The sequence below is a fragment of the Chlorocebus sabaeus genome, chromosome 12, assembly GCF_047675955.1.
Source record: "Chlorocebus sabaeus isolate Y175 chromosome 12, mChlSab1.0.hap1, whole genome shotgun sequence".
NCBI classification, from domain to species: Eukaryota; Metazoa; Chordata; class Mammalia; order Primates; family Cercopithecidae; genus Chlorocebus; species Chlorocebus sabaeus.
Genome location: NC_132915.1, coordinates 27,023,672 through 27,041,092, shown reverse-complemented (window position 1 = coordinate 27,041,092; position 17,421 = coordinate 27,023,672). Strand labels below are relative to the sequence as shown.

Sequence of the window (17,421 nt, the reverse complement as noted above, 5' to 3'; positions counted from 1 at the left end):
AGCTTGTTTTTTTTTTCTTTTCTTTTTTCCAACAGGGTCCCACTCTGTCACCCAGGTTCTGTCACCCAGATTGTACAGTGGCACAATCACAGGTCACTGCAGCCTTAAACTCCCAGGTTCAAGCAATTCTTCCACCTCAGTCTCTCAAGTAGCTGGGACCACAGGTGTGTGCCGCCACACCCAGCTAAATTTGTTTTATTTTGTAGAGATGGGGTCTTGGTATGTTGCCCAGGCTGGTCTTGAACTCCTAGGATCAAGCCATCCTCCCCCCTCATTTTAAATGAACATAAATGGAACAGAGAAGCCTAGAGGGCACCTGGGTGTTTGAACTAGTGAAGGCTCCTACATCTACCTGGAGCTGGCTTCCCTGCTGGAAGAAACAATGGCTTTGCAAACTTTAGCTTTATAGGGCTTACCCTTACACATACCCTACTTCATTTTTTCCTACAGTTACTACTATCTCTAATAACGCCTTATCTCTAAGTAGCCTTTGACACTGTGCCATTTGTTTCATTCTTTCCCAAATTTTGGTCTTTGGGTATCACTTTCATTAATGTGGCACATTTACACATCACTGGTGCTATTATTTATTAATGTTTATTTTTTTTCCTTGAATGCATCCCACTCTGACATTGATGCAAATTTTAGCTTCATCAAAAACAATAATATGCATGAATGTCTGATTATATTCATTTGGGCTTATATTCATTTGGGAAAGAACGTTCTTTTTCTGGGCTGTGTTCTTGTGTGAGAGGAACACCAGGGTTGACCTCCTTTCTGTCCTCAAACTGTTAAGAATATACCAAAGAAGAGAGAGTTTCAGTAACTTGCCCAAGGTCACAGGGTTAGTAGACATGACAGAACTGAGATTCAGTGTCTGGTTTCTGCCTCTGTCCTGGACTGTTCCTGTCACACTAACTCAAACCATTCTTAACCGAGTTCTCTACCCACACCAGGCACTCCATAACTATGAACTGTGGTTGGACTAATGATGACTTCCAAAAGCAAACTCTTCATCAAGCTTTTTCTCTGAGTACATTATATTCTGTGCAATGCTGCTGGCATCTTGGGACATTAGCTACCGCTTTCCAATGTGTAATTTTCTGACCCATCTATGAGCCATGTCTCATTTGTATTACCAGGATGCCCCCTGTTTTCATGATGAATGCCATTTTGACATACTTGTAGAGACAGGTGAATCTCCTCATGGGCAGTACAATGTATTTTTCATGGTACCGTCTAATTTATCCATGATGGGTGATTCTGAGACTCTCCAAGGTATCACATGTCAGTGACATAGAAACTCTTCTGGGAAGCCACAGGATGGCTTCAATGGTGGAGGAAGCTCCCTTCCTCATTTTCTAATTCTGGAAACCAGTGGTTTCTGGGCAATTCTCTACCTTCCTAACCATCAACCTTTGGCAGTGCACTGTGTCTTGAATAGCTGCAAAGTTGCCAATCCTGTTCTTAAATCCAGTCCTCATTTAGAATTAAACCACATACTTGAGCACAGAAATTCCACCACGACATGCTACACCAACTTGAGTTGCTGCTGTAGATCTTCTTCTTTTTTTTTTTTTTTTCCCAGATGGAGGCTTGCTCGGTCGCCCAGACTAGAGTACAATGGCGCGATCTCGGCTCATTGCAACCTCCGCCTCCGGGGTTCAAGTGATTTTCCTGCCTCAGCCTCCTAAGTAGCTGGGATTACAGGCGCCCGCCACTGTACATGGCTAATTTTTGCATTTTTAGTAGAAACGGGGTTTCACCATTTTGTCCAGGCTGGTCTCAAACTCCTGACCTCATGATCCACCCACCTTGGCCACCCAAAGTGCTGGTATTACAGGGATTAAAGGCATGAACCACCGCACCTGGCCCCTGCTGTAGATCTTAAACTCCAATCACACTGGCATTCTTTCTGATCCCAGTTGAAAGCATCCAGACCATTCCTACCACATGCCTTTTTCCCTTGCTGTTCTCTCTGTCTAGAATGTCCCTTCCCCAGCTCTTTTCATGCCTGTTTCCATTATTTACATTTCAGCTCAATGTTATCTCTTCAAGCCCTTTCACTGACCATTCTCTATAAAATTGTATGCTCACGTCCTTACCTCAGTGACTCTGATCCTACTAGTTGGACTTATTTTCTCCCTGGCAGTTATGACCACCCCAAAGTATGCTGTTTATTTGTTGACTTATTGTTTCCCCGAACTCCACAGTAGATGTAACTGCTATGAAGTGCATACCAAGGCCTCTCTTGTTGACTGCTTTCTCTTCGTAATAAGTGGTTGCTAAGTAAATAAATGCATGATGTGGTCCAGTCACTGCAGTGAGGTGTAGGGGAAAGCGCAAGGCTCTGGATTCAGACGGAAGCAGCCTTCTGTTCTAATGCAGAAGTTAAGAGCGTGGGTCTAGAAGCCAGATGGGCATGGATTCCAATTCAGCCTCTGCCACTTCCTGGCTGTGTGCCTTCAACAAGTTCTTTAACCTCTGCTCTTCATGTAGATCACTAGTAAATCAGCACTAATGAGTCACAGTGTATCATGTGCCTGGCCTGGTGCCAGCCACTGTAATAGCCTCTCAACAAATGTTAATTGACTTCCCTTTCCCTAGAAATGTCAGAAGAAACCCATGAAACCCAAGACATAGTTTTTGTAACACACTTGGTAGTTAATAGAGAATTCAGGCATCCCTGTATTCAATACAATCTGCTTAAGTATGACTGCCGTACATTTTGGAAAAAGCAGTGACATTTTCAGCAGTTGGCTATCTTATGTAGACTCCTGATAAGGTTGATAATCTTAAATCCACAGGAAAGAATCCAGTCTTTTAGTGCGTGACCTGTTTGATAGAGGCGTCCCCCGCCCTGTGTATTCAATTACTTGCTGTAGAATAGAACCGCATGCACCATGTATAGTTCCTTCAGTGCTTGAACATTATGTTCCTCAGGTGGCACGAGTGACTTTGAAGTACTTGTCAGCAACTGGCTTTCTTGTAACAGTACTGTAACCATTCAGTTCACAGTGACATTTTACTTCTGAAGCCCTTGTTCAGAATATTAAAAAGGGCACATAGCAGACTTCATCCTTTTGCTTCAAGGCCTGTGATTCTATAAAGCTAGCCCCTCGACTCAGGAGAGAGTCACTGGCCTCAGTGCATGTTTAAAACCTGTTTTCAATTTGGTTCAGTGGTGTTAAGTTGGTCAGTAAATATCACTATTGAGTCTTATCATGGGGGGTATGATTCCCCTTTGTGCTTTATCACAAACAGTGAGCTGGATTGATTGAAGTGAACTATTTCGCCAGGACATCTGAGATCACTCAGACCACTTTCTTTGTGAGTGCATCATGGTGCTTTTCTATCTCAAAAAAAAAAAAAAAAAAAAAAAAGACTGATGTCTCTTAGATGCAAAGTTGAGAAGGGAGGTGTTGAAGTTTGCTAGACTCCACCTGGATTTGCAAAATATTTGTAAATTATAAATGATAGGTTAAGGCCCTGGGTTCTTCTTGTTCTTCATAGCAATGATAGCTTATTATGTCCAAAACTGGTGCCCAAGGGCATGGGACAAGATCTACTGGCGTTTGCCAAAAGTGGTCCTTCATGTTGACTGTTCAGACACTCTAAATGCCTGATGTCCTAACTTTGTCTTTGGTCTGAAGACAGAGTGAGCAGAGCAGAGGGAGATGTCGTGAAACCCTGTAAGGGATGATCACCAGGGACCTGCGGCACTCTCTGCCTGGCTTTAGTTTGTGAGGACTTGGAGACCCTTCAGATCTGTCCTTTAGGACTTTTTACAAATTGAGGCAACTATATTGTGTCATTTTTCTTTGGGAAGCAATAAGAAGGAGTTGAATTTTGGGTTCAGAACCCAGGTTTTCTCAATCTCAGCACATTGACATTTTGAGGGGGATAATTCTTTGAAGAAGATGTCTTGTGCATCGTGGGATGTTACGCAGCATCCCTGGCCTCTACCGCTAGATGTTAGTAGCGCCCCCTAGGTTGTGACAACCAAAATACTTCCAGCAGTGCCAAATGTCTCTTTGTGGGGTGGTGGTTAGGGGGGTGCAACTGCCCCTGGTTGAGAACCAGTGAGATAGACCTTGACTATGGGAGATTATCTTGTGGTCACAAGAAAGCCTGTTTGAGAGTACTCAGCTTCTCTGGGTTGTCCTTGGGCCTTTCAGACCTTTGAGTTTCCTGGAGAATAGATTTTTATTTTTAGTTTTTTAGAGATGGAGTCTCACTATGTTGCCCAGGCTGGAGTGCAGTAGCTGTTCACAGGCATGATCCCACTACCCATCAGCATGGGAGAATTGGCCTGTTCCATTTCTAACCTAGACCAGTTCACCCCTCCTAAGGCAACCTGCTGGTCCCTCACTCCCAGGAGGTCACTACATTGATGCTGAACTTATTGTGGACGCCCGATCAACACAGCACACCATAACCCAGAACTCCTGGGCTCAAGTGGTCCTGCCTCAACCTCACGAGTAGCTGGGACTACAGGTGTGCACCACCATGCCAAGTGGGAACAGATTTTTTGATGTGGATGAACTAATGATGAAAAAGAAAAAAGTGAGAAAGAGTAGTATATAAATACATTCATTCCCTCCTCTCTTCCTTTCTCTCCTCTGCATCTCTGTAAGTTTTCCAGAAGGGGAGAGATGGGGTTTGGAGGAGGAGAAAACTAGCTGAACTGAAAAAGCTGCAGCTAGGAAACCCATGCCTGCAGACTGAGCTGAGGAGCCTGAGGCTTGTAGAACTTCAGATGATCCTGATATTCAAGTTCAGGCATCAGCAATTTACCGCAGGCAGAGTAGAAGACAGTATCTGGAGGCAAACTGGGCATCTGCCAGGACCCTTGACAAAATTGCAACGTTGGCAAAGCTGTTCTGCCACCACGTGTCTTTGTGAAGCCTCTCCACACCCTGTCTCACTTTCCTTGCCCTCCAGACACTCAGTTGCCTCATGCTGGCTGCTGGCTGCTCAGGGCCCACCTCATGCATGCTGAGCCATCAGCTTCCATGTCACCTGCCCCCATTTCAACGCTCCTTTCCTGAATGCTGATTTCAGCTATTTTGAGGGTTGAGAGGAGAGATTCACATACTTCACATTAGGGGGGAAAAGAGTCAGCAGGTTTAACCTGTTCAGGGAATATTTCTACTCTTAAAAGAGAAAGTTGTTACCCCTCTTTTAGAAGATATTTTGGAACAAAGGGCTTTTTTATGGCTTATCTAATTTCCCTGAAATGAGCATTATGGTTGCATGTTTTCTAGCTGCCATCTCCCCACTCTTCAATAACACCTATGAGTTCCATAAACTGAAGCTGTACTTCACAAGGGACTCCACACAAGGTGACCTGTGAATTTCCCACAAGATCCAAGTTACTTAGCCTGACATATAAAGCCCTTTACAGCAATTTACCTTACTAACCTCTTCTCCACTTATTTGCTCAAGTAATGGTGGAAAAGATGAATACAGACCCTGGCCCCAACCCATCCCCAAGCCCCACAATGCATAGAATCCACTGAGGGATACATACAATAAATCAGACAAAAAAAAAATACGGTGTCCACATTAACCCAGGGTAGGTACAGGGGGCTTAGGAGCACCTGGTACACGGAACTAACCCGGAGGCTAGTTCCAGGCTGGTCCAGGGAGGACACCTCATGTCTCCACTCTCTTTGGCCCCCACAGGCCCACGCCAGGCATGCTCTGTCATGCCTCTGACTTTGTACATAACAGTCCCTCTGTTTAGAGTGCCCTGTCATTATCTGTCTGAAAAACGCTTAATATCCTTTGTGATACAGCTTAACTGTTACCTCCAGGAGACTTTCTCAGAGTGCATCTGGCCCTCCCTTCCTTTTCTCTGTCCCCTCTTCCTACTGCTAAACTGTGTCCTTTCCTTTGAGTTAAGTCCTTACACAACACCTCTGTGATATATATGAGACAGATATGTCATATATATCACACTGATTTGTAATGTGTGTTTAGGTGTCAGTCTTCTTCAGCAACTTCCTTCAAAACCGAGGCAATAAAGTATGTCTTTTTAACTCCAATCTTGTGGCATAGAGCCTGGCACTTGAAGTGCTTAGTAAATGTCACTGAATGAATGAACCCATTCAAACTAGAATCTGGAAAATATTATAGCAGGATGTCTCCTTTATTCCTTTGTGTATTAGATTATGAGATATACACACAGAAGAGTCCATAAAACATATATGTCCAGTGTAAAATGAAAGCCCACATAACCACAGCCTGGGTCAAGGAATAGCCACCTCTATCCTTAACTCACCAGTGGGTGTCATCTCCTTGAATTGAGTGTGTCACTAAGATGAAGACTCAACATCCCGCATTTGACCTGAAGTTATTGGGGTCTTTCTCCAAGCAAGCACTCATCTTGAACCTTAGCACTGATGTCCTAGATATCAAATATTTGACTGAAGGCCAAGCAATTCAGTCAAACATCACTTGACAGACGTGGTCTGAAATCTAGCTGCAGGAAGCGACTCGCTCCACTGGATAGTATCTTGCAAAAGATCTTGAGCATCTTCCTTTCCCTTACATATTGAGGTTGCAGGCTTATTTGAACTCTGTCCCATTTGAGGGAAAATCAACTAAAGCATGGGCGTTGCTGGGATCATCTGCTAATAGTTAGTCTGTGTGGAGATCAGTCTATTTGGTGGTTGCTGTTAATACAGATCAATTAAAATCTTGCCACGTCATTAAGAAGGAGTGTACTCTGTTTTGAGTGGAAATCAACCATCTGCCTTGCTGTGTTTGGTCAGAACACTGAGCCTTTGGAAAGGCCATAGTTACAGGATGCATGGCAACCACTGCTATCATGGTGAGGCTCAGAGCTGGTGGGGCTCTCTGCATGGGCCTCAACTGGTCCTGCAGCTGGGCTCACACAGCTCTCTCTTCCTTCCCCTGCTGCCCTCAACAATCAAGGGCCAGCGGGTGGGTGGGCCGGCCTTCCTTCCTTTCCTTTCTTTCCTTCCTTCCTTCCTTCCCTCCTTCCCTCCCTCCCTTCTTTCCTTATCTTCTCCTTCCTTTCTTACTTCCTTCTCTCCCTCATTTCCTCCCTCCCTTCCTTATAGCTGCCTAATCTCTGCACATATACTACAATCATGACTTTTTCAATAGATATTTCTTGAATGCAGCTGGAATTTTCTTCTTGAAAACAAAGTTAGCTAGCTACTTTCAGGAACTTAACTCTAGAATCCCCTTTGATTCCACTTTCCTTTCTCACTCCTCCCCGCCTCCACCCTGTGCGTGTGTGTGTGTCATGAATCCATGATCACTACATTTAATTTAATTTAATTCACATTTTAAATTCCTTTATAACAAACGTAGCTTCTTTTTCTCATCTTCACTGACATTTCTGACACTTCAGTTTTTCTAGTTTCTTTATATGTAGTCCCTGAAATCTTTTTGTTTGCTTGATGGATTGTTTAAAGCAGAAAACAACATCACTCTCTATCCTCTGCTTCAAGGAGTTTAATTCATGCACCAACTATTTTCTGAGCACCTACATTGTATGAGACACAGATTGAGGTATTGGAGACACTGCAGTGAACAAGGAAAATGTGGTCCCTGCTCTCACAGAGCTGGCATTCTAAAGGATTTTTATATTCTAGAACAGAGCTATCTAATTCAGTAGCCACTAGCAACATGCAGCTATTTAAATTAAAATCTCAGTTAATTAAAAACAGAAATATTAAAAATGTAGTTTCTCATTTATGCTAGCCACATTTCAAGCACTCAGTAGCCATATGTGATGAACAGCTATGGTATTGGACAACATAGATCTAGATGAGTACCATCACAATAGATTCTGTACAGGGCTGTTCTGAAGAATTTCCAGACTTACCACCATTCTGGGAGTCTAAGAGATCCCTGCAGCCACACTGTGAGATGATTTATGATGACACCAGATTACAGTTACTTCATATATAATCTTTCCTTCGAAACATGTAGGTTATGTCTAGGATGCGTGGAGCTGATGGGTTTATTTTTATTTTGGGTGTCCTGTTTTTACTTACAAGATGGTTAAATTAGTGTGGTGGAATAGTATGGAGAAGTACTCACTTCTCTTCCTGTATTTCAAGCAGGTACTGGCTCAGGAACCCCCACCCCAGGGAACAGAAGGTGGCAGCACAGAATCCAGAAACAGCCCTTGAGTTTCTCTGGCTGCTTTTTCCAAATGTACAAGCTCTCAGGGACCTTAGAGGGTTTTCAGAAGGGGCAACAGAAAGGAGGATTTGGGGAATAGATAAAAATGTCTTGGCAGAAGCAGGGCTGGAGGAGAGAAAAGAGAAATGTGAGTCTGCATATACATGTGAGAGTGTATGAGAGTGAATGCTATTCCAAGGTTGGAATATTCCAAGGTTATATCAAGAGTTCACCTTTGTGGAAGGTGATGAATGATGCTTCTCTAGCATCACAAGCCATTGCCAATTTCAAAAGGAGAGCCTCCTTTGAGATGGAGAATTCTCTAGCCATTTGGGGAGGTTCCTCTTCAGGATCTAGTTACTCTTCTCTGTTACACAAAGTCTCCAATTCCATCCTTTTGGGGCTAGATATCATTAGCTTCATCTGACCTTTTATACTACTAGGGTTCCAGTCTTTAACTCTCTTAAAACTCTGGCTAAGTTACTCCCACCATACTTCTTTCTGTCATCCTCTATTCCTACAATGCAAGCTCCTCCAGCCACCCACCTTCCCCTGGGCTATTGTCCTCATGTGATGCTAGGCTTTCTGCCCCCTGAGCTCTTATCGCTGTTCCCTTTTTTTCCTTTTCCCCTGAGTCTTCTGGAACCCAATTATCACTGAATACAAACTCCTCTGCTTTCTTGTACCTTTTTATTTATTTATTTTTTTGAGACAGGGTCTTGCTCTGTTGCCCAGGCTGGAGTGCAGTGGCACAATAATATGTCACTGGAGTTTTGAACTCCTGACCTGAAATGGTCCTCCTGCCTCAGCCTCCCAAAATGCATGGGCCACTGCATCTGGCCTTCTTTCTCATGTTTTTATGAGTCCACTTCCCCATTTTCTTGACTTAATTAAAATCCATCTTGGAGGAAGACACTACCTCTCTGTAACCTTTTCAAGTAGAGGTTGCACATTTTCTATATTGTGGTTCCCAGAGGTAATGTCTGCATTTTTATCGATACTCTTTGTCTTTTCAAAACCACTGTTTTTCACTCTTGTGCAAAAAGCCCTTTCTTTTTTAAGTTTCAGATCATCTTGATCAAAGTCTTCCCGTTCACACCTTCTGTCATTATTGTAAACAACTTCAATATCTGTATTGATAAACACAGAAGAATCTAGCTTCAAGATACTTGACCTCAACTTCAGCATGTTCTAGAACCCATCCCCGTAGCTACCCCTGGACCTTATCGTTATTCGAAATTGCTTCACCTCTTAATTCTGAACACCAATTTACTATTCCCTGACCACATCGTATCATCACAGCCTTCAGGATCTTTAGTCAATGTAATTGCTTCTCAGGCTAGAAGTCTAGTCCTTTGATTATTCCTTTTTCCTCTGGGGTTTTCACTAACTTTATACCTTCCTTTTCCCTTCATCTTAGACCTCACAATGTATAACTTCAAGAACCCTTGCAAACATCTTTAATAGCCCTAGTGCCTGTTCTCTCTGCCATGTGGGCACAGCAAAGCCTCAATCTTGGATTAATCCAGCCATTTGTCTTTCCTGTACTATATCCGGGTGCAGAGTCATGACTGGAAAAACATACAACTTATCTATGCAAAGAGGTGGCCCAGAGCACTCCTGTGATATGTACCAAGTCAGGGACATCTGCCATTTTCCTAGTGGTGATTACAAGACATCACTCTTCTTAGAGCTCTACTACATTGTGCTTTCTCTGTCCCTCCTGCCCCGCTGATACATATACGGCACTTCTCTTCCTCTTCCCTAGTAAATGCTTTGTCCTGCTGCTCATTTACTCTTACATCACTGTAATTGGTTTTTGCACTTGCCACTGAAATAAAAATCCCTGGGCAAAAGTCACCAGTGACTTCCTGAAGGACTAACTAAATGGACTTCTGTAAATATCCACCCAGTTGGACTTTTCTCTTGCATTTGACACTGTTGACCACTCAGTATTCCACTCTGGCCTTCTCTTCTCTCTCTACTTGTGCCCTCTGGTGAGCTCACCCATCATGGCATTAACCATCATGGTGGTTATATAGTTGATCCCTAAATCTCTATCTCCAGTCCAGCTTCTACTGAGCTCCAGAGTTCTATGTGCAAAATAGCCTTCTTCATGGTTTTCCTGGAATTCCCATAGAAACCTCAAACTCAATTCAATCTTGATGGAAAAAATCCCCATACCCCCATAGTTCCTTGTCCCAGATTCTCTATCTCAGTGAATGACATCACCCTTTAGACTAAGACAGAAACCTTGGTGTAATCTCCAGCTCCTTTGTTTTAAATCCTCATCCGCTTTTCCCACAATCACCCTCTGCACCATCTGATTTCTTCTCAGGTTCTTTTGATTGTTCCTTCCTAAAATTTCATCCTGCCTGTTTCCTCCATTCCAGCTGCTGCTGCATTAGAAATTTCCTCTCACCTCTTGCCTCCTACCTCAACCCCTCTTATGGACCTTCCACATTTTTGCTTGGGAGCTCTGATGAAAACATACATCTTGATCATGGTACTATTCTGAGCATGGAGTGTAAGTCCTCCAGGATCTGTACCCTGTCTCTCTCCTCAGACCCTTCTGTCCTACTTCCTGTCTCTTGCCTCTTACTCTACCATCAGCCATACTAAATTATCCATTGCTCCTGGAACTTTTTATACTAATTCACAGTTTGGAAGGCCATTCTTCCCTCCTTACACCTCCTGCTCTCATCTGCCTGAAACATCAGCTCATATTGCGTGGCTCACCTCAACCCTCCCTTTCTCTGCAAGGTCTCATCTCCCACCCCAGGTAGAACTGACTACCTTCTTTGGCTCCATCTCTACACATGCATTGTCAGTGTCAGCTGGCCTTTCCTGGACTGTAAGCTCCTTGAAGACAATGCCTCTGTCACAGGCATCTTTGTGCTCTGGTTTCCAGCTCATAGTACAAACAAAATAAAGATTCATTGACTGAAGAAAGAATTCAAAGTGGAGTCCAACCTGTGAGAAAATGCTAATTAAATGTTATGACAATAGAACAAGTGTTGATCAAAACAGCGTCCGGAATCATCACAAAGGCCTGTCTGCAGATAGCTCTGTTATTAGTAAATCCGTGAAGCTTCAGTTTGTATTAGTAAACAAGTCAGGTGGGTATTCTCTATAATGTGAGCTGACTTTCAGGGACAGAAAATGAGGATGGTGCCTCATACTGGCTTGCTTCCTTAGCAATTTGTGAAAACAAAACCCAACAAAACAATTCTCCCTTTCCCAAAAGTTGGCACTGGCTCAAGTTTTCTTTTCCAAAATACTTTCTTTGGTCAAGCAACACTCCCCACGCTATAGCTGTTAGGCATTAGTGTGCTCTGAATCCATTAGAGAAGGTCAGTCCAGAATACTAAACAGATGCACAGCCCTGAGTCTTGAGAACTGGCGTTTCACAATTGCAATGCATAACAATAGTCATCTTCTTCGTTCATGCTGCTCTAAGCTTCACCACAAGCCGGCGTACTTTAGTGACTGGCTCCTTGAGCTGTACTGACTTCCACATGGGAAGTGAGGAACAATTAATTTGAGGCAGAAAAATAATTCAGGAATGTGTTTTGGCTTTACATGCACACACATGACAAAAACAACACTTTAAAGTCAGTCAACATCACAGAGACAACATGGACACAAAAGAGCAAGGTTTTTTTTTCATAGCAAACCTTTGTACTAAATATATACACACATAAATAAAGCAAAAACAAAACAAAAACCTTCCTACCCCAGACTAACCTATTAATTTTAGATGGAAAAGCCCTAGGCAGTAAGAAAAAAAAAAACATAACCCAGGCATTAAGTAGATCGGATAGTTCATTTGGAGTGAATGGAAAGGGCTAGATAATATTAAGTTGTCATGGTAGAAAGTAAGTTTTGGACATTCTGCTTTCACATTACTATCTAAACTTGTAAAAATACTCAGAGAAGCAGAAAGGAGGACTAAATTTAGACTCTTACTTAATGCATTCAAGAGCATGATTCATTTTTCTCCTGCCCTGGTACAGCCTAGGGAATCTGAATATACAGCCAGCAGCACATGGATGCCCTGTAAATAAATGAAAGTCGCATTCATTCAGGGGCTGGAGAAAGCCAGAGACACCCCGTTTTCCCTGCCAACAAAGGTACACTTTTAGGTACCTCACACAGCAGAATGCAGAACCAGATTTCTAAGCTGGCAAGAGTCCATCTAATTTTAGCTTTGCTCCGGCCTTGGCATGAAATGCTGCTGGGCTGGAAATGAATTCTGCTGTTCCTCTCTTCTAAGTGGCTTTTCCCCTCAAGCTCCAGTGGGATCCTGACCAGCTCTGAGAGGCCATGTCACATGGGTCACACAAATGAGACTACCCAAAAGGGTGTCATCATTTGGTAGCCACGCATTTAACAACCAGGAGCCCAAGTTGCTTCATGGCAGCCCTTAGGTTGGGTCTTGGAGAGCTAGGATTCTATATAGCAAACACGTGAGGACAATCTTGGGCTCTTTGAAAGAAACCAAACAAACCGAAAAGGAACCAACCACACAACAACAGCAAGTTGCATTCCCACGAATTAAATCAGGGCGGTAGACAAAGTTTCCGGGTAGAGCAGACAGTCACAGTCCCTTCCCCAGGTTCCTCATCGTCTGCTTCCAATCACATTCTCTCACTCTCCTCCGCTGCCTAAACCCAAAGCAAACATTTCAGCCTCCACAGAGAACTGGGATGAAGGCTGAACTATCATTTGTGTAGAGTCCAACACGGCTTAGAGGCGAAAAGCACCTAAATTATGTTGTGACTTTACAGCGAGTCCATTTTCTTTCCTTTTGGTTTAGTTTTAAGCACATTTGGAAAGTAACCTTACAAGTTTCATTCCAGTATCTTAGGCTTTATTGATCTTATCGATCTTTGGTCTCTGTGTTTAGAACAAATAACAGAAGAAAAGGTGGAAGACATATCAAAAACCTGTAGTAAGGTAACATTGCCTCCCAGAAGTGAGGGCATCAAAGCCGCCCTCTCTTCTGAGGTGTGTGATTGATGTTAAAACCCCACCCCAAGGGCCCTATTGTACATCCATATACGTCCAACCCAATTAAGAAAGAGCATTTTCCCAAACATGAAATGGGCTCAGCAAGTCTGAAGTAAAAAACAAAAAGAGTTAGCTATGGAGCACGTGCATTCCGTTAGAAATGAGTCACTCTGCGAAGGTGTGTTTGAATGAGCAGCACTTCAGAAGGCCCACAAGGGGTACACCCACAGGATGGGACTGGCAGACCCTGGGCAGGGCTGTGGGTCCAGGCGGATATGAGATCCGATCAGCCTGAAAACATGCTTCACAAACCAACCTGGACACGACACAGAAAAGAGGCAAGACATCATAGGGCAGCATAAACGATTTGTGCCTTTCTCAAATAGCTTGTAGTTGGGACTCCAGAGCAGTTCTGAATGACCAGGTAGGGCAGTCACCCGATCCCCACTGGGCCCATCCAGGGCCATAACATAAATATCAAATCATTTGGAGGACAGGAATATTCAATGACTTGGGCCAAATGTCATGACAGATTTTGGGGGCAGCCTTCTATATCCATTTGAGAAAGGACAAATACTCGTTAGCACTAGACAGAAAACTGGCTGATTTAGCTTAGAACAGTGGCTACCATTGTAGCACGTTCAGAACATTGAAAAGGAAGGTGAGCGGTTGGGGAAGGGCATCATGAAGGCTGCATCTATCCAAGGCTGGGTCAGTTATACATTGAGATTTGGAGTTGAAATTTATTCTCACACACGTAGAGCTCCACAGATCTAATTAACAGGGTGGGAAATCTATTTTCATATTTCACTCACATAAAACACTTCTTCTCTGTCTCCAGGGGGTTTTCAAGTTCTAAACTACAATCAGCCCTTCTTTTAAAATGACAATAATAAATCCTCTTATTCAGCCAGATGGTGGTGTTTGTTGCACTAGGCTGGGTTCGTAGTACAACATCAATAAATGGCCACTTGTAGAGGGACAGACAGAATCCCATTTATAAAACACACCTACACCTCCCTCCTTCTCCCATCCCAAAATGGGGCATTGTCAAAACATCCTTGGGGGCTTAATCTCTTTCTGGAGCAGAAAGGAAAACTAAAAAAGGCAAAATAATATAACTAAGTGGAAAAACAACTTCTCGGGGGCAAATAGCACATTTAATCCCTGAGGAGAATGGTCATAGGTGGGTTTTTAAAAAGTGTTGTTCTGCCTTTATGGACCATTTGAAAGCAGGCTCTCAAAAGGATTTTTCCCAGTCCCTGGCAAGCTGTCTTGGTGAAGGCTGCACATTGTCAGCCAAAGGTATTACAACCAGGGGATGGAGTTAAAATTCTTCCTCAGTGAGTTGGCTAAGTCTCATGAAACAAGTATTTGTTCCAATTAGGTGTTCCAAAAAGTCTTGATTGCCTTAGATAACACATTTTGAGAAGGAAAGTGTGTTTGTTCAAAATCCATTGTGGAAGAATAAATGACGTACCGGTGTGTTCTGTTGCCAGGGTACACATCCTCTTCACAGGCCTGGAGGACTAACACTCTTTGCTGCCTTGTCCCTGTTTTCCTGGTCTCAGTCCTACCCGGGATGGGCAGTGGGAGGGGGCATGCTAACTAGTCTCTGCTCCTGCTCTTAATAAGCTATACTACCTGGTTATGTAACCCTAATCCGTGTCCACAGTCCAGGGCTCAGATGGCTGGTCTGTCAGCAAAAAATGTCTGAAAAATGTTAATTCAACAATGTTGGAGGGATGTTATTTCCAGAACTAAACTCCTCAGGGGAAATGAGAAATTGTTGCTCCTGGGATTCAACTCCTCCACACTGAAAGATGTTTCTTTAATGATGCTTTCTTCCCAAAAAATTTCCCAATGCCTGGTGTGTCCTGACATTTGGTCCAAATAAAATCCTGGAACAGACTCCTAGGATACAACTATCTTCAAACTCCACACAAAAGGAGTGTTTATTACAGAGAATCAGCATCTATTAGGGCATGAAACCTTGGGGGCCTGCTGGCGTTCATTCCCCACACTGTATCGTTTCATAATATAGATACTATTTTCTTTTTGGCATTTATAGCAAGCAACTCAGTTTATGACCTAAGGCATTTTCCATACTTCCAGGCAATGAATACTAGCTTCCTATGAGTCTCAATAGCACATAATTTAAGACAGTGGGAAAGGGAGTTGGAGAATAGTTTCCAGTGCAAGAAAAATACCATGCAGATGTTTGCCCTTACTCTTGAATTCTGATGGTGAAATTGAGCATTGTTTATTTGTTCTGAAGTCCAACTCAAGAAATTTATTTTCTAAAGGCTGGGGCTGGTGGCTGGGGTAGAGGTGGGGAGATAGTGACATAAAATATTCCTGATACTGAAATATTCAACACATGGCCCTGGGATTTTGAATCATAAAGTAATTTAGATCTTTTTAAGTGGTTCATTTTTTGATGAAATTTGGCATACCAGATGTCGATTTGTGTCACAGAACATGACATACGTAAGAAACACCCAAGAACTACTTTGCTAAAATTGTATATTCACCTTCCATAATTTTTTTTCCTCCAAGATAGCAAGCTAGGAATCAGTCCTCTATCTTGAGCCATTTATTGAGAACAAACAAATGAACTTGGAAAAGACACAACCGAATTGAATTTAAATACCTGACTTTGGTGTATGAGAATCATAAACTTGCTTACGGTCTATCTGGTCCGCAAACACTTCCCCATAAATCATCCAATAGGGCATGTAGAAGATGTTCTTGGCCAGTTTCCATGATGGCTCCTCATTGGGAAAAAGGATGGCTTGCCTGGCAACTCCAAAGCTCATCAGCACCACCAGCATAATGATGACAAAGTACATCATGTCTATCATCTGGAAGGGTGGGGAAGCAGAGGGAGAAACAATAGAAAACCCATATGATTGAGTGTTCTTATAAATGCTGACAATGATGGGAACCTCTGGAGGAGGTCCACTTTCTAGACTGCTGGTAAGGGATGTTTAGACAGGCAGTTGTGTCCAGATAAGAAGATGCTTGGTCTATTGAAGCCAGTGTCCACAGAATTCTATCAGTGATTCAAAAAACAGTTTAAAAAGTGCAACACAAATGAAGCCTCTTCATTTTTCATTGCTGTCTGTAGGACCGAGTCAAGGCTAGGCATAGGAGTCACATAAATGGAAGCTTAGGCCTCTATGTGAATCAGGTGCTTTTTCTCTACTCCTGGAGGAGGCCAGTGTCCTCTTTGGGTCTCTTTATTCTTAGAGAAATTGGAATTGGGATAGTTGAACTATTCCAAGAATGACTGCAATGCTGCAAACCTCCTTTCTAAGTTCTGAAAGGCTAATGAATAATTGGAAAGCTCAAAAAACAAAAGCAAAACAAAACAAAACAAAATAAACTGCTTATAAACAAAGCTAGGATAAACCAAATATCCATTCTATTCCTACTCTTGTGACCTCACCCCACTGCATAGTATTCTACCACCAATCAGTCTCTCAGACAGAACTGCTGTTTGTATACTTCTCCTGCAGTGTATCCCATTGGCTATGGAGGGTGTTTTCTTGGGCATTAGAATCATGCACCCTAATGAGTCAGACCTGTACCTGCTGTAGAAATGATGGATTTTCATCTTGACATGTTTATAAAGTCCTCCACGCTGCTCTCTAAAATAATGTTATCTCTTGTTCCTTTTTCTTCCTTGTTTCTTTCCATGATGTATGTTATTTGGGATCTGTCTCTTAAATGCCAAATTATTTTCCTTTTATCACTCAAAATATTAAAAAGATGAGGATGCAATAACTATTGATTTTTCCTGGCCAGAACCCATTACCTCCTCCTTTTATAAACAGTTTCTACCCAGTATGGCCACAAGGTAGGTGTGTTTTCCAGGCTGCATTAAATATGGTACTGGCCCCGGCAAGAGTGATAGAAGGCAGGGATGTGACCAAGACAGGCCAACCAGAATCCTTTTATTGGCTTTGCTTTGTTTTGTTTTTAACTAAAGCTGGGAGAAAGAAGTTCCTTTTGTCTCTGTAATGGGGTGAGTTCATTGTCTCTGACGCTGAGTCCTCTGCCAGTGAAACTGATCAGAGTAAATGAAGCCGATTTGCAAGAGAAAGAGAGCAAATCCTGACAGTGGTTGGGTCCCTGCTTGTAGCAGCCCCTAAGGCCAGTTTCATTATGCCCTTCAGTAAGTCAATATATCCCTTCTAGGCTTAAGCTAGTTGGAGACTGGTTTCTATCATTTGCATC

The 17,421-nt window shown here is 42.9% G+C and overlaps 1 protein-coding gene across 25 annotated transcripts in view; it reads right to left on the bottom strand.

Moving 5' to 3' along the window:
- TRPM3 (transient receptor potential cation channel subfamily M member 3) overlaps positions 1-17,421 on the bottom strand; it is a 920,173-nt gene that overhangs the window by 44,023 nt on the left and 858,729 nt on the right. For all 25 annotated transcript variants that reach the window (XM_037997448.2, XM_073021525.1, XM_073021526.1 and 22 more), the window contains one exon: positions 15,869-16,043. In XM_037997448.2, the coding sequence (XP_037853376.1) occupies positions 15,869-16,043 (175 nt within the window). The remainder of the gene's footprint in view (positions 1-15,868; positions 16,044-17,421) is intronic.